Source organism: Podarcis erhardii (genome assembly GCF_964252035.2).
Source record: "Podarcis erhardii genome assembly, chromosome: 7".
NCBI lineage: Eukaryota > Metazoa > Chordata > Lepidosauria > Squamata > Lacertidae > Podarcis > Podarcis erhardii.
In genome coordinates this window covers 44,627,219-44,643,832 of record NC_138511.1, presented here as the reverse complement: position 1 = coordinate 44,643,832, position 16,614 = coordinate 44,627,219, and the positions used below count along the sequence as shown (strand labels likewise).

The 16,614-nt window shown below is 47.8% G+C and overlaps 2 protein-coding genes across 5 annotated transcripts; one reads left to right on the top strand and one right to left on the bottom strand.

Annotated features, from left to right (window-relative positions):
- Window positions 1-1,127: 1,127 nt before the first annotated feature.
- DHODH (dihydroorotate dehydrogenase (quinone)) lies at window positions 1,128-8,612 on the bottom strand. 4 transcript variants are annotated; one of them, XM_081872282.1, is made up of 9 exons: window positions 7,451-8,612; window positions 5,885-6,097; window positions 5,487-5,686; window positions 5,256-5,338; window positions 4,650-4,837; window positions 3,989-4,102; window positions 3,238-3,391; window positions 2,985-3,144; window positions 1,128-1,863 (listed from the first exon to the last, which is right to left on the bottom strand). In XM_081872282.1, the coding sequence occupies exons 1-9, from the start codon at window positions 7,478-7,480 to the stop codon at window positions 1,809-1,811; spliced, it is 1,197 nt and encodes a 398-aa protein (XP_081728408.1). In that variant the 5' UTR covers window positions 7,481-8,612; the 3' UTR covers window positions 1,128-1,808. The 4 variants fall into 4 exon arrangements, with proteins under 4 accessions (XP_081728408.1, XP_081728410.1, XP_081728411.1 ...); XM_081872284.1 differs by lacking the exon at window positions 7,451-8,612 and adding an exon at window positions 6,992-7,442; XM_081872285.1 differs by lacking the exon at window positions 7,451-8,612 and adding an exon at window positions 7,282-7,442.
- A 65-nt stretch (window positions 8,613-8,677) lies between these two features.
- On the top strand, window positions 8,678-16,240 carry TERF2 (telomeric repeat binding factor 2). Its single transcript, XM_081872279.1, has 9 exons — window positions 8,678-8,905; window positions 10,149-10,363; window positions 10,958-11,044; window positions 11,421-11,567; window positions 12,249-12,634; window positions 12,821-13,189; window positions 13,850-13,926; window positions 14,573-14,631; window positions 15,323-16,240. The coding sequence occupies exons 1-9, from the start codon at window positions 8,701-8,703 to the stop codon at window positions 15,479-15,481; spliced, it is 1,704 nt and encodes a 567-aa protein (XP_081728405.1). The 5' UTR covers window positions 8,678-8,700; the 3' UTR covers window positions 15,482-16,240.
- The last annotated feature ends 374 nt before the right edge of the window (window positions 16,241-16,614 follow it).

Here is a 16,614-nt window from a genome sequence, read left to right as displayed (position 1 = left end):
TTTTTAGAACTAAAATACCCAGCAGATGAAGTTAGACAACAGATCAACAGAGCCAGACTGATACCCAGAGAGAACTTGCTGCAAGACAGACCCAAAAAAGAAAATAACAGAACACCTCTAGTCATCACATACAGCTCCCAAGTTAAAACAGTACAACGCATCATCAGAGATCTACAACCTCTCCTGGACAATGACAGTTCTCTTTCTCAAGCTCTGGGAGGAAGACCTTTCATTGCCTCCAGACAGCCCCCCAATCTTAAACAACTCCTAACCCACAATAATACTATAACCAGACTTAACACGGACACTGGCACCAGAGCCTGCAATAAACCCAGATGCCAACTTTGCTGCCACATACACCCGGACAACACCATTACTGGCCCCAACAACATCACACATACCATCTCGGGACTATTTAATTGCTCATCGTCTAACATTGTGTATGCCATAAAATGCCAACAGTGTCCTTCAGCTCTCTATATTGGACAAACAGGCCAGACCTTACGCCAAAGAATAAATGGACATAAATCCGACATCAGGAACCACAAGACAGAAAAACCAGTAGGAGAACACTTCAATCTCCCAGGACATTCTATACAAGATCTCAAAGTAGCTGTTCTATTACAAAGGAATTTCAGAAATAGACTGGAAAGAGAAGCTGCTGAATTGCAACTTATCACCAAACTTAAAACTATGGAGAGACCTGGTTTGAATAAAGACATTGGATTCTTATCTCATTATACATGACAAAGCCATTTTTCACCTTCTCACCCCTTGCTTTTTCCTGTTAGACCTATTGCAGTCGTTAAGAGTCGTCAACAGGCTCATCGCAGCTATCTGCCAATCACCCATTCCCACCACCCTTCTGAGTAATACCCCTCCCCACCTTCTCACTATATAGAAAGGTCCGGTGACTTCTGTTTCAGTGTATCTGAAGAAGTGTGCATGCACACGAAAGCTCATACCTAGAACTAACTCAGTTGGTCTTTAAGGTGCTACTGGAAGGAATGTTTTTTAACCTTTTGTATGCTGATCTCCATCATAAAACAAGTGAAATGCACTTGTCATATGGGATTGTAATACCAAATTTAAAAACATAATTAAAAAATATATAAAATAAAAACAAGTTTAAACAAATAAACAAAAGCTTTATTGAAATACCACCCAGAAAAAGAGCCACCTCCCGCCGAACGCAAGGCAGGGAATAAAATACCACAGCACCTCAGAGCAATGCTGATCGTGCCCCCATCCTCTTCAGCATCCTAAGATCAAGAGTGGGGCTCTGGGATGAAACAGAGAAATTATTTCTGCCATACTCCCATTTTACTTAATCCCATCTGGGAGGGACTGAATTACACTGCAGACCTGACTCTGTTGGGTCTCAGCAGATGAGGGGAATTCCTTGACTTTGGCTTGGCTGAGGATACACACAGATCCTGGCCCTCTGCGTTGCTTGATAGTTTCTGATGAAATAAGCCAGCCCCAGCCTGGCCTACTTGACTTGTGTCAATGTTTGCTCATCCTGTTCCAGGGACATTTAGTACCTGCTGGACTGCAAAAGTTTGCATTAAGAAGTACACTGTGAAGCTCTTAAGGGAGGCACTTTTTTGTTCCTTGCTGGAAAAACAATCAAGCTGATCTTGATGGAAGCCCCCCTGCCCTCATGTAGGGGAAGACGAGGGGGCCAGCAGGACTACAAGCAGAAACATGCTGGAAACATGCTGGATGCTACCATGGTGACCTGGGCAAACAAGCATCTCTGTGCCCACAGAGTGCTTGCTGTCACACTAAGCCCATGTCAGGAGTCCTCAGAGGCCATGATCTGCACCCACAGCATCCTGCACGCTCTGGAATCCTTGCTCCCTGCACAAAGGAGAAAACAGCACAGAGTGAGTAGACCAGCTAGCTGTCTCTGGCCCTGCAGTTTTCTTGGCACCTAGAAAGATAAAACCTCAACCCAAGCAAAGTCCTTATTTGCTTAAGATACCAGCTCCCCACTTGGGTCCCCATCTCCCTCCCCAGCTACAAAAGGTAACCAGAAAAGCTTATGCTTGTAAGAGCAGATCCTTGTACGTTGTGGGGAGGGGACTTGTGACCTGCAGGCGAGTCACAGGAAACCAAGGATGTGAAATACCCACAGGATCAAGACCACTTTATCCTCTACGTAGTACATATTTGATTGTTTGGATAAGACAACAGATGCACAGATATAAAGAATAGAAAGCAAGGTCTGTTTTTACTTGTTTGGGGACTACTGTTGTCCCAGACATCAACTGCTGCAAAGCCAACAAAGCCCCACAGACCACAAAATGACACAAAGGAACTGTAGTGGAGATAAGGTAATTTGTCTTGGTGGAAGTGGAAGGTAATTTGAGACTGGAGATAAGGGACAGGTGGAAGAACAGGCGGCAGCAGGGGCTTCCAAGAGGAGATGTGCCAGGGGCTAGGAAGCAGATCTGGAGGAAAGGCAGGCTGGCTGGCAAGCAGAATGTGGGAGGAAGAGAAGAAATGGGTGTAAGAGGCAGAGCGAGAGACACAGAACATCAAGCAAAGGAGGACAAGGTACTTGAAGCTGATGTAAAGAGTATCAGGGATCAGCTTCTTGCAGTGTAAATGGAGAGCATACATGCAATAAGGAGCCCAGCATGACAACCTAGGTGGGAGACAGACAGTTATGTGGTCTGCTCAGCTCCCTCTACAGCCTAATCTCATGCTGGCAGCAATCTCATTCTGCTGTGCTTTCTAATCAGCAAAACTTTGCTTGAATCTGAAGTAACATCATGATGTATCTGCAACACACAGCTGGATTGAGGGTCCGTTAGGTGCACCCCTTCTTTTCTTTTCTTTTCTTTTCTTTTCTTTTCTCTTCTCTTTTCTCTTTTCTTCTCTCTCTCTCTCTCTCTCTCTCACACACACACACACACAGACTCTCACTGAGTTTGGACCATCAAGAAGCTGGGAGCTGGGCCCAGCCTGGCACTCACCTTAACAGAGCCTCCAGCTCCTGTTTCACAGCACCCACCACAGGTGGCCCACGGTAGGTGAGGGCAGTGTACATCTGCACCAAGGAGGCCCCTGCACGGATCTTGTCCAAGGCATCTTGCCCGCTGGAGACTCCACCTACACCTATGATGGGGACCCGTCCTGGGGGGCAAGAAGAGGCTGCTAGTGGGAGGGATTCTGGAGTCCCTCCTACCTGCACCCCCTCCTCCCTCCCTCCAGCCTCTGTCTCCTTACCTTGGGTGAGAGAGTACATCTCGCTGACCAGCTGAGTGGAGAGCTCTCGCAGGGGAGCTCCGCTTAGACCCCCTACCTCACCACGAAGAGCTGCACGCAAGGTGCTGGGGCGGCTCACAGTGGTGTTGGTGACCACCAGTCCATCAACGCCTAACTGGGAAAAAGGGAGCCCAGTCAAGCCTCAGAGCCACAGCCTCCTCCTATGCGCTGCCCTCCTTCCCACCGCCCGCGGTGGCCCTGAAAGTCTAGCCCTACCCCAATCTCACTCTTATTTAAAGGAAATTCATAAGACCACTTAATCAAAAATCTATATATCTCCCAAATAGCGTACAAATATAGCTTAAGCTAAAACACAGCTGAAATCCACAGTTCACTAAAAGCAAAGGTATGTAAAGCCACCTCAATTCAAAACAACGATAAATTCAATAAATATTTAAAGCCGATATAGGTGACTAAATTACATGTCTGGGGACGCTTGCCAAATGCAATATGGTGAGGGTGCCTGCCCAGTATCAAGAGGCAGGGAGTTCCAAGTGCTGCTATGCTCACGAGATTGCTCTTGCGAGGAGTGCAGAGTGGCAGGTCTAAAAGTGCAAGTTCCACAGATGGAAGTGATCAAAGAGGCCCACATGGGGCAAGGTGATCTCTTAAGGGAGCTGCTCTAGAACAAGGCATAAAAGGCCAAACCAACGAGGCATAATTGAGGCAGCAGCCAGACAGAACCACTCCTGCCCACCCACCCCTGCATCACCTCAGAGACGACACTGGCAATGTCCTTCTTGTCTTGGGTCGTGAGGTCTGGAGCAATTTTCACCAGTACAGCCGGCTTGTGCTTGCATGCCAAGGCGTCCCTCTCAGCCAGCACCTGCCAAAAAGCACACAGCCATTGGCCAAAGATCACGTTCACACTGCTCAGAAGGGCATAAGTTTCACACTGCCCAGAAGGGCACATGATTACAAGCCATGGAGCGCAGCACAACACGGCTGGGAGAGGGGAACTGGCCCTGCTATGAACTAGGGACAGAAGCTGAGCTCTGCAGAGCAGGAGAGGCTCAACAGCAGGATCCAAAGGGCAGGTATGGAAGGAGGACGAGATAGAAGCAGCCTCCTGTTGGTCCACCACCAACATCTGGAGGCAAGGCTGCCGCACTTGTACAAGGTTCTCAATCAGGCATGCATTCAACTCCTGCAGTAGGATTTGTGAACAATGTACCAGCAAAGCCCTGGCCTTCTTTTGCCAGGCACTGTTCAATAAATGTGAAATGGGAGCAGCAGGCTGCTCCTCCTTTGCTCCAAGCAGCTGCTGCCCTCGGCCCAGAGAGCAGGCGCTGAAATGTGTGCCAGAGGGCGCCCTGGCTGCTTACTGGAGGGGACCGAGAGGACAGGAAATGCTCTTGGGGCAAGAGACCCACCTTGGCCAACAGGAGGCGCAGCTCGGCTTTGCCTTGAAGGGCCCGCAGTCCCGGTGTGTTGGGGCTGGAAACATTCACCACCAGGTAATCAGCCAGTGGGCCCAGCACACGCACACCTGCCACGTAGTCAGCTGCTGCATCCACAGAGGCCTTGTTCTTGCCAAGATTTATTCCAAGAGGCATCCCCACTAGGAAGGGAGAGGATGCACAAACAGAAGCCAGTCAGACAGGGAAGGCCAGAGCAAAGATGACTGCTACATGAGGAATCCCTGATGAGGGGGCAGACACATAAGAGATTTCCCCAGGGAGAGCACAGGGCCACGGTGGGCTTGTTAGGGCTGGGTAAAAGAAAGCAGCCACTGGCACTCAGGCAGGCACTGCTCCTGACCAGAGATGCTCTGGGAAGGGTCCAGGGCAGGATCCAGAAATCCTCCACTAATCAATTGTAACATTATTTGCTCCTTGCCACTCTTCACGTTCCCTGAAAGCTCCTCTCCAGATCTGACTGCCACAAGCATGTACTAGTACAGCAGCAATTGGGTGGGGGGAAGAAGGGGGCCGGGATTTTCCATGGCTCATGGGCAGGGAGGACACAAGCCACCTCACCTGAGCTGAGCTGGCGCTGAATTTCTTGTCGGGCTCGAAGTCTGTGCTCCACCACTGCATGCCCATGGCTGTTGAACCCATACCTAGAAAGTGGTGGACACAGCTCAGGTGAATACAGCTCAGGTGAATACCACCACCCCTCTCTTCCTCAATACATCACCTCATCCTCCACTGCAGGAGAGACTTGTCAAAGGCTCACCCTCACCACCCACCTCTGTTCCAGCCTCCTACCTGTTAATAATGGCCTGGTCCTCTGGCAGCCGGAAGACACGGGGCCTGGGGTTCCCCTCTTGGGGCTCTGGGGTGACACTCCCCACCTCCACAAAGCCAAATCCCATCTTGTAGAGTCCATCTACAGCCTCTCCATGCTTGTCAAAACCAGCAGCCAGGCCAAGAGGGTTCCGAAACCGGCGCCCAAAGACTTCCACTGCCTGGGAAGCCAATTAAGCACCTGTTAACCAGCAGAAAGCCTTAGGCAGCAGAAGAGACAGGCAAGGCCCCATCCTGTCCCAGGAGAGAAAGGGCATGGTGGGCCCACAGGAAGGGATTGGGAGCAGTAGGATGAGAGGCAGGGCCCAAAGCAGGAGCACAGCAGCCTCTACCGCCAGTCACCTGCATAGTTTACGCACCAATGCATCCGAGTCAGCTTGGCTTGAGCAGGGCAGGATCCCCAGAGCCACAAAGTGCACAGCCAGCCTGTGGGCTGTCTCAGGGCCCACCACTCTCTGCAGGAGTGGCATCAGCTGCGCAGCGTAGAAGTGCTCATCTCCCTTGACCACCAGGTATGAGGTGAAGATCAGGCTGCCCCCACCGAGAATCACTGTTGCCTCCTTAAAGCGTCGCTGGGAGAGCAAAGAGAGTGAGATACACCCCCAAGCCTACTGCCCACCCAACCCCTGTAGAACGGGAGGAGGAAGGTCTACTACCCTGCTCCACCCTAACACACCCACAGAACTCTGTCTGGTATATCTAGGTTAAAGCTCCAAGTTGGCTTTAGCTAGACCTGGCCAAGCTACCCTGCCTCATCATCCCAGTTGGGATAAATACTGACCCTAAAACTGAGAAAGCAGCTGGTCCGCATGGGGCACTCTGAGCTACCGTATTTTTTGCACCATAACACTCACTTTTTTCCTCCTAGAAAGTAAGGGGAAATGTCTGTGCGTGTTATGGAGGAAATGCCTACGGGTGGCATGCCTACGGATTTTCCTCCTCTAAAAACTACGTGCGTGTTATGGTCGGGTGTGTGTTATAGAGCGAAAAATACGGTAAATGCAGCAGGAATCCTGTTGAAGAGCTGCTGGTACTACCTGGGATGGCAAAAGGGGAGGATTTCAGATGCCCAAACACAAGGAACACATAGCTTCCAATTACTACTGGCTCCTGGCAATGACTGGCCGGATCTGACAGGAGGCCTTTTGGTAGAGGAATCTGCCTCCAGCTCTTCAGCAGCTGCATGGCAGGCAGGAGAACCATTGCTGCTCAGCAAAAGCTGCACCCGCTCAACCTCTGCTTGCCTTGGCTGTTGCTCCAGCCTACCCCAAAGGAGCAACACACGATTTGCTCTCACAGCTGGCCACTGGAGCCCTCCCAGCAACTACGTTCAAGCTGCACGGTTCACTCAGGAATGGCAAGAAGCTGCTTCCTGCCGCCCCCCCCCCGACAGATTTTTGGACCACCTAGGTCAGGATGCTTGCTCTGACCGGCATCAGCTCCTTCCTCTCTCGAAGGCATGATACCAGCCCTGCAAACTTCGCTTAGTCCCTTTCAAGCAGTAAGAGGAGTTAAGCGCTTTTATAGGTGTCACAGTAGTGAAGGAGGTGCAACTTTCCCCTTGAATTGGAGGCTGGTATCCTGTTTCTGGGCAACCACAACTGCAAGACTGCATATCGTCCTACAGCGCATCTAGCCCCGCCTCAAGACAGAAGAATCCACTCCGCATTTCCCCATTAGTTGCTTCAAACCAGCAACACGGGTGGGTGGGGGGCCGCGCGCGCAGAGCACTGCGGGAGGCAAATAATTTGCCCACCGAGTATCGCCTGCTCTGACTGGCAAAGGCGGGCCTCCCTCCAGGCTCTCCCCGGCAGAGCAAAGGCACTTTCTTCACAGGCTACCTCGACCTGCAAAATGCCTGCTCTGGCACGAAGCTACGGCCCACCCTTGAGCCCAGCGCCCGCCCCCTGTGCGACCTTCCTCACCCAGAGCGACGCGCCCGCAGCTCCCGCCATGGCAGCAAAAGGAGGATGCACATGGGCTCCACTTCCGGTAGAGAGCCGGAAACTGAACTACAAAGAAGCGCGCGGCACTATAAACACACAAGAGGCAAAACTTCCGTCTCCTTTTATAGTCTCTCAATTCCCGAGTTTAGGGGCACCCTCGATTACATTCTGCCTTTCCCCCCCGAAATGATCCCAGCAGGGCTGCAGATCTAGCCCTCAGGAGCAGCCGAAAGCCGTGTGCATACCGAGAAGTTGCGTTTTATAGTATTTAAAAACCGCTCGCATTTCCCATGCAAAATAAAACGCTTTTAATGCAGCTTCACTCCCTTTGGTCTAGTTTGAATAGTTGCCCATTGTTGTTTTTTTCGCAATGTTGTGTCGGGTGCTAAGACTTCGCAGAGTGATATGAAAAGAAAAGGATATCAACAGCGGAAGAAAAATTATGGGCAGCCCGAAGAAGTCCTTATGGAGCACAGCCCCATATGCAACCCGTCTCCCGACCCAGAAATCGCAGGTGGGGCTTTACCCCACCACCTTCATCTCCAAGTCCCTTCAGCCAACCAAGCAGGACCGATCTCCGGGACCCCTGTTCCCCAGGCTGCCCGAGGCAGAGGCGTAGGGCGCCTTCCTGGAAGGGGCGAGGCAGGCCGCACAGGCGTGAAGGGAGATGGCCAGCATGAAACGAGAGAGGGAGGAACAGCGGCTCCCTTTGATTGGCTGAAGAGGCACAAGAGACAACGCGGGAGCATCTGGCAACTGCTGCAGATGATCCCACCCCCCAGCCGTCGGGGCATCTTGATCCCCCCCCCTCTCTGGTGATTTCGCACGTGCAGCGCAGCTGCAGCAGCAGCAGCCATCACCCTGGAAACCCCCTGCCAGAGACAGTGTCCCGGTCTCGGCCCTCGTGCTCCGTCTTGTATCCTCCCCAAGTCCGCTTTCTCTGCCTCTGTCTGTTGGAACCTGCCCGGCTGCCCCCTTGATTTCCCTGGGCGAGCAGCGCCACGGCGAGGGGCGAGCTGCCCATAGCTTTCCCTTCCACCCTCTGCGCTTTGTGGGCCTCCAGGCAGAGGAGTGAGCAGAGAGAGCCCCGCTGGGACCGGGACGGTGCTGAGACTACAGGGTCCCAGGCTCTGAGCCAGCGGTCCCCCCTCCTGCTCCGCCCACCGACTACGTCAGGGGAAGGACCCGTTAAATGTCGTCACTTACGCCCACGCCCCCTTCCCGGCGGGATGGCGCGCGGGAGAGGGAAGATGGCGGGCGGCGGCCCTGGAGCGTCTCCTGCTGCATCGCCCGAAGGAGCCGCGGAGGCTCGCGAAAAGGCCTTGGAGGAGGCGGTGAACCGGTGGGCCATCCTCTTCTACGCCCACCGGGCCCTTCAGGCTTTCCGGGCCGGCCGCAGCCAGGACTTTCGCCAGCTGCGCGACGTCATATACGGTGAGGAGACCAGTTTGTTTTACGAAAGGGGCATTTGGGGAACATTCTCGCTGGGTTAAATAACTGTAAAGGTATTTCCTGCTAAGGAACGTGAGTGTAAATAACTAATAATAATAATTTTATTAGTTATACGCCGCCCATCTGGCTGGGTTTCCTCAGCCACTCTGGGCGGCTCACAGCACATATCAGAACATACTAAAACATCAAGCATTAAAATATGTCACGTAATAGCCCTGGTTCCACTTATATAAATGTAAATAAGTAACAGTGACATATTACATTTAATAATCATTAGGTGTTTTCATTTAAGAAATAATGAACCTAAAGCAACTTAAAATATAATGCAGTCTGTGTCCCTGGAACGTTTGTCATTTGCCTTTAGACATTAAGGGAAATAATAATAAATTTTTATTTATACCCCGCTCTTCCCGGTTCAGAAAACCGGGCTCAGGGTGGCTAACAAATTTAAAACAATTGTGATACAACAAAAAACAGCATAAAATACAGTATAAAAGCGTGAATAACAATAAAACTTCAGAGCCTTCGTGAAATCTATTTCAAATTGGAGAATGTTGATGTGTGTATTAAGAGATTGAATTTAATGAGTTTTGGGTGTGGCCTGTAGTTGAGTGTGATGGTTTCCAGAAGCCAACCATTAGGAATGGCCTAGCACCTTTGGAGTGTAGTTCTAAGAAACTCAACTACTGTACTTTACCATTCATTTTCTTACAGTAATTACTTCCGTGTGTCTATAAATATTTTAATGTTTCAATATTTTAATGTTGTATTTTAATTTTGTTTTTAAGTTGTAATCATTCAACTTGTTTTTATTATTGCTTGTTAGCTGCCCTGAGCCCGGCCTTGGCTGGGGAGGGCGGGGTATAAATAAAAATTATTATTATTATTATTAATAAAATCTGTACATACTGCATTTCTGCCCTACAAAACTGGAGCTCCAGCAAGATCTCTCACCACAAAGATTAAGACACTAAAAAAAAAAAGTGTGTGTTTGTGTATATATAGATACTAAAAGATATTGCAGATCACACACAAAAAAACAAGCAAATGCAAAGTGACTCCTGGGCCAAAGGGCACGTTAGGATGAAGCTGTCTGTCTGTATATGGCCAGGGATACAATATATGGGACAGGGCTTTGGTGCCTTACCCAAGCCTCGTTACACCTGGTTTGCTGAACTATCTGATTTTGCTTAGTGGCTGTTTTGACTGTCTTGTTCTTCTCCAGCTGTGCTTGCAAGGCCCCTAGTGCTAGAGAAACGCATTGGCATTCAGCTGCGGATTATCCAGCTTCTGTCTAGGATTGAAGAAGATTGGACCATTGATACCAAGACCAAGTTAACACCTCTTGAATATGCCCTTGTTCTTTTGGATAAGATGAAGAATGAATTGGACATAGGCATTGATATAATAGAAGAAATAAGAAATAAAATAAAGGAAGCAGTAAGTGTTAGCATTTCCTCTTCTGTAGGCACTGATTACTGTTTCTCAGCCTAGTTAGTATGAGGACAGCTGTCTTGAGTTTCAAAATGCAGTATATTTAGGAAAGGGTTTAATTAAGGTGCTAATTCAATGCCAGGATTAACTCTTGCCTATTTTTCTCCATGCTTAAATTGGACTTTTAAATAAGTTCACAAAAATTAATAGAAGCAAGGAGGCACGATTCCTATATGTTGGGATGAAATGAAAGAGAAATGTCTCCTCAGAAGTGCCTGAGTTTATTGGAACTCAGCATGTTTTGAAAACTTGTTTCCTTCGGGGGCAATCCAGGAAAAGCTGGCTTCTGGACTCTCCTGAGGCATACATTATTTCAATGTTGTTAGCCTACAGACTTTTAAGTAACTTGCCTTACTTGATTTTTTTTTTTAATTCTTTAATAAGTGGTCTAATATTACACAATGAAAACACACTGGGTTGAAAATGTGAAGCAGATCTAGAAAATTGCCAGAGGGATATCTCTCGAACAGTATCTTCTTAGATTAGGAACAGTCCCCCAAAGTCTTCCTTGCAAACCATTATTTTGTCTTTCTTCTCCAGGCTGTTATAACCTGTCTAAAAAACAAAGAATATGAACAAGCCAGCAGGATCTTGAGGAAACACATGTCAAAGGAACCAAGTTCCCAGGTGAGCTTTCAGCAGGTATGAGTTCATGTCGCTGCTGTTGTTGAAATGTGCCTCTTATAGGGTCATTTCACTGCAATGCAGAGTCATGGTTTGTCCTTCCCACATTCTCCAATTCAGTGAGTGTCTTAAATACTTGAGAGTTTATTGTCCCCCTTACGCAATGAGAAAAATTGCATCCACAAGCAGCCCATGTTGCTACAGATTGTGGTCCACATCTCTAGTCATCATTACTTTCATGCATTTTTTACATTACCTAGATTGCTCTGGTGGTTTGGCTTGTTTTGTTTAAACTTCTAATGACTGCAAAAATTGCTTTTATCTCTGCCCTGTGCTGCAATTTGCTTGCAAGTACTGAAAAACATTTCCCCTTGCTTAGAAAATGAGGTCGATGTTCCAGAGCATCATCCGAGAAAAAAACTTCGCTCATCCAGCCATCTGGAACTTCTCCTATAAAGCTTTCCAGCAGAGAATACTTCTGTATTTAGAAAGCTGCTTGAGTGACTCTGAGCCCTTTCTCTTAGAGGTAAGCAAGGGTATGGAGTGCTGCTTGATTGAGATGTGGGATGTTGTAGTGGGAGTATAGCTTAGTAGTCGAACATCTACTTTGCATGCAGAAGGTCCCAAGTGCAATCCCTGGCATCTCTAGGTAGGACTGGGAATGTCCCCTGCTTGAAACCCTGGAGAGCCGCTGTCACTCAATGTGTGGTGATAGGAAACTATATGAACCATTGGTCTGGCTTGGCATAAGGCAGCTTGCTTTCTTCATATATTTCTGTGTGTTGCTGGAGCACTTCAATATCACCCACATTGCCACAGCAGAACTCTTGCCGTCTAAACACTGTGATCAAAAAAGTACATTCAGCACCTGAGGCTTAAGACAGAAGCCTCCCTGGCCAAACTATTATGTGTTTGGGAAATATTTTTGTGAAGAGCAAAGTACCCCACAGCAGAACAGCACAGGGCTCCAATGTCACATTTGACATATATCAAGCTTGTAACCTGACAATGTTTTGGACTAGCAATTCCCAACAGCTCCAGCATCATGAGGCTGTGCTCCAGCATCATGAGGCCCTACAATTAGGGGATTTGTAGGTAAAGCATCTTCAGGGCACCAGCTTGGGCATGGCTGCTGTATATAACTAGAAAAAATAAAATAAAGTTGAGAAGTGTTCTCTAGTAACTGTGTTCACATTCTCTGCTTAAGATGGCAAAAAGGGATTCGGATGATCAGATAGAGACCAGGCTCAATCCTTTGGAAATGGCCAGCAAGGAGGAAATGGTGAAAGAAACCTCAGAGGTGGCAGCAGCAGATAATCCTGAATCTGTGGGAAGATCTGATGAGACTTTGGAAGAGCCCCGGCCTGAGGCAGCGCCTAGAAATACAGTGGAAGAACAGCCAAAGTCTATGGAGAGAGGCCGTGAGACAGTTGCAAAGCCTTTGATGGAGGCAAAGGGAGCTGTTTTGGAGCTTGCTAAAGTGGTTGATGAGTGCCAAGCAGCTTCAAAGCCAGAAGAAGAAACCAGTGGAGCTGCAGAGCCTGCTGTGGTTGCTGTTGCCACTGTCTCAGCAGTTTCCAGTGACTCTGACAGGTTAGCAGCCTATGGCCTCTTACAGTTTTGACTCCCTTTGCCATGCTGGGCAGCTGTTTTGCCATACAATTTCTGGCTCTCAGACTCAAATTACACCTGCTGCCAGGGGAGCAAGGTCTTGAGGGTGAGGTCAGCAACATAAATTGGCAAAACTTGTGGAGCAACCTTCTGATGTTTATTTTGCAGATGCTCGCCTAAGAGGATGGGCTCGTATGGGTTTTCTACTCTGAGGGATGCTTTCAAGATCCTGTCCAATTCCCCAGATGCAGATGAAGAGTTTTCAAAACTGGACAAGTTGGACTGGACTTTCCCCAAGCCATGTTTGGCTTCTGATTTCCACGCAGCCAAGTGCCAAATGGAGAAGAACCGTGCTGCCTCCAGGCCGCACCCCAGTGAACGCTCAGTGTCCATAAGCACATTGGTTATGGGGTCAGAGAGCTGGAACCCCCCAACTTCCTGCCGAGTTCCATCCAAGAGGCCTGTGGCAACTTTGGTTGTCCGGCCTGCACAGCCCCAAAAACCCACCCAGCCTGATGATACCTCCCGATATCCCAGGTAAGAGGCTATGACTGCTGTGGGGTCTGATGGGGAACTGGCACAGCATGAGGCATTTGGTGCAACTTTCACCTTTGCAAGGAATCCATTAGAAGGCCTTAGGCCTCAGCCCAGAAGCTCCAAGGAAGGCAAAGGTGGTTTGCAGTGGTAGGGTTGCATCGCTGTGCATCTTCTCCCCCAGCTAGTAGAAGCAGATTGCGAGAGAATCTGGTTCACATACCTTGTCTTAATTTTTATTACTCAGATTGCAAAGATAGCAGAATTGACAATACGGTCTCTGGCCCCATTAAAGATTGCTAAACAAATTTATTGTGACAGAAACACCTGTGCCGGACTCTGCTTTGTCAGATGCCTGGAATGTTAGCTTCAGTTGCCAGACAGAAGGTAGAAAATGTTATTTCTCTCCCCCATCCCTCCTTCCGTCTGTACCAAGGATAAGGGTTTGTGTTTCTGCCACCAGCTATTTGCTCATATTTAAGCTGCCATAGGTCTCTGCAGTGGTGTGTTTGCTGTGACAAATTAACCTCGCTCCTTTTCTGATACTTAACCCAGCATCTCCATAATCCCGGTTGTGTGCGACATTAATTGATGCAGCTCAGTCCCGTCTCATCTCCTTGTGGGGTAGGTCTTTCCTTACTTGTGTTTCTCTGTTCCATTCAGATTAGCAAAGAGGAGACTAATTTGTTTAAATCGGGATGAAGAAAAGGAGGTCTGGAGTGATGAGGATGAACTTTTTGGTAAGCAGCTAGTATCCTGTATACAGTAAGCAGAGGGATTTGGGAGCACAGCTCTTGGATCAGAAAAGTAAAATATTTGGACTACCTACTCCCAAGTGCGCAGCAGCAGCACTGACAAAATTACTGCCTTTTGCCTCAGACTGGCTTCTTGTTCTGCATGATGCTCAATTGTGAGTGAACATGGATGACTGTTTGCCACATAGTTTAGAGTTGCCATATCTTGAAGAGCAAAAAAGAGGACAGCCTGAGCCAGGGAAGGAAGTGCACATACATTCTTCTTTTCCCAGCTTGGGCTGGCGGCAGCAGTGGTGTGTAGAGTTGGCCAAGCAATAAATGAATAAATAACCCCTCCCTACAACCCTGGACATTTCCTTTAAAATGTAAAAATCCCCCTGGATGGGCCTGTTGGCCCCCCAAAAGAGGACATGTCTGGAATGCCCTGGATGTATGGCAACCCTAACATAGTTCCATCAGTAGTTGACTGTACACATCATGCCAAGGGCTGGGTGGAATTTGACCACTACTGTGGATTTCTGATGAGGTGCAGTAGTGGTAAAACCTCCCAACTGCTGAGCCAGTAGCAATAACCAGCTTACCAAGTGGTTCCATGCATCCCATAAAGTTTGTAAATGAATTTGTGTTTCAGAATCGAAGGAAGAAAGCAGCAGCAGCATCAACACTTCCCTCTTTGGTTCGAAAAAGAAGGTAACCAAGCCTACACTCAGTCTGGAGCTGAGCACTCCAGTGGGGAGAAATAGGCCTGCCTTGACAAGACCCCTCTAAATGGAGGCCAGTTGATGAGGACCCCCCCTCCCAAATGAAATAACTGATGAAATCCCCATTAATGGGAACATAGGAAGCTGCCATATGCTGAATCCTGGTCCATCTAGCTCAGTATTGTCTGTGCTACAGGGTTCCAGGCCAGGTGTCTCTTTCGTGGCTCTACCTGGAGATGTCACAGGTTTGAAGCTGGGATCTTCTGCATGTTCAACCACTGGACTAAGGGGCCTCTCCTAATTAATTAAATAATCAAGGGTCTTGGATACCCAGGTGTTTCAAAGAAGCCTGGGCAATCTCAGCACATTATATCTACTATCTTTGATGGCCTCTTCAACCACACTTTAAGGAAGCAGAATTTTATTTTTATTACCCACATATTGCAGAAGGAGGACTAAGTGCGCCACCAAGTTGGGTTTAATGTCTTGAAATATGGGCTGGATATTTGCCTGCTGTGAGTTACTGGGCTACATCCCATGTTAGTGGCAATCCTCTGTTAGCAACAGCCATGGAACCATCTCCAGAGGGTGGGGTATCTGTCGTTCTGTCATGGGGACAAGGGGCAAGTCTTGCAGCACTTGATGGTTGCTCATGAGAGCCTATGCCCTCTTCTTTCTAGATCTGGACTTCAGAGGAGTCTCAGTGGATTAAGGAAGGCGTGAAGAAGTTTGGGGAAGGGAGGTGGAAAGCCATTTCCCAGGCATTCCCTTTTAAGAACCGCACTCCTGTGGCGATCAAGGACCGATGGCGGACGATGAAGAATCTGGGGCTCTTGTGAACCTGGGGGCAAGTGCCTGAGCTCCAACGCTATGTGGACACAGGGTGGGCCAGAGGTACTTTTGCAGTGTATTGCATTGGGCCAGCAGGCTGATAGCCACAATCTCTTAGCATCACTGGAGGCGTCTTCCTCTGCTTTCTGACATAGGCTCTCCCCCTCCCTCCATTTTGTTTCTTTTTTTTTTCCCTTTTAGTTTTCAGTACTGAAAATACAGATTCAACCTTGTGTAAACAATTGGTATGGAAAGTGCACGTTTTACAGTATAAAAAATACGTCGTTTCAATTTTTTATTTTCTTATAAATGTTATTTTTCACTGTAGGTCTGCTGTGATATTAATAAACTGGTATTATGCCATAATCATCTGGAGTACAAATGCTATAAATAAGGTTAAAGTAAAAAGATAGTAGAATAAGATATATTCTATCCACAAACAGGATGACATCTTACAGTCTCACGATAGGCAAACATTCTTATTTACTTGTGGAATCAAGTTACTTCAATTAGTATTAATAACATACTATATAAAATCCCACCACACTGCTCCAAAATCCATAGGTTATGCCTCAACTTGAATTAATTGAAAACTAAATGTAATTTTTACTGAAATTGCAGTGTTGTACATGTTTTTATACCACAAAATATTTCCAGTGTTGGACAATAGACCGCCTTGCTACAGTTGGTAAAGTGATGAGTTCTTTAGATAGTACATTTTTATTTGTACCTTGGAACATTGTTAAAATAAAAAGCTATGGAGTGAATTCAGTTGTTTCCTTTATTAGTGCTGTTAGTTCTATGTGATCCAGGGACCAAACAACTTGTATTCAAAAACAAGTCCACCAAAAATGTATATTTGTCCCCTTAGTGTCACATCCATGCCAACATAAGGGGCTTATAGTTGATGTGATGTTGGGATGGAGTCCTATACCATCTGTGGAAGATTTTGAGTGAAAGTTCTTTAATGTTCGCAGACACTGACTTAAAGGGTTTCTTCATGCATATGCCTTTCTAAATTGAGTCTTCCATTGTTACTTTTACATCATATTCCCATCTTGATTTTAAGCTAGACAAGTCCCCAAATTAGTTCTGTATTAAGTAACCATAAAATTTTGATATTACTTCCTTGCCTCCATTA

Excerpts from the sequence above, each read along its gene's own strand:
- TERF2 (XM_081872279.1), top strand. The coding sequence starts at position 8,701 with ATGGCGCGCGGGAGAGGGAAGATGGCGGGCGGCGGCCCTGGAGCGTCT. Across the intron at positions 8,906-10,148 it reads GCTGCGCGACGTCATATACG|CTGTGCTTGCAAGGCCCCTA; the intron begins GTGAGGAGACCA and ends GTTCTTCTCCAG. Across the intron at positions 11,568-12,248 it reads CTGAGCCCTTTCTCTTAGAG|ATGGCAAAAAGGGATTCGGA; the intron begins GTAAGCAAGGGT and ends TCTCTGCTTAAG.
- DHODH (XM_081872282.1), bottom strand. The coding sequence starts at position 7,480 with ATGGCGGGAGCTGCGGGCGCGTCGCTCTGG. Across the intron at positions 5,339-5,486 it reads GACCAGGCCATTATTAACAG|GTATGGGTTCAACAGCCATG; the intron begins GTAGGAGGCTGG and ends ACCACTTTCTAG. Across the intron at positions 4,838-5,255 it reads TCAGCGCCAGCTCAGCTCAG|TGGGGATGCCTCTTGGAATA; the intron begins GTGAGGTGGCTT and ends CTCCCTTCCTAG.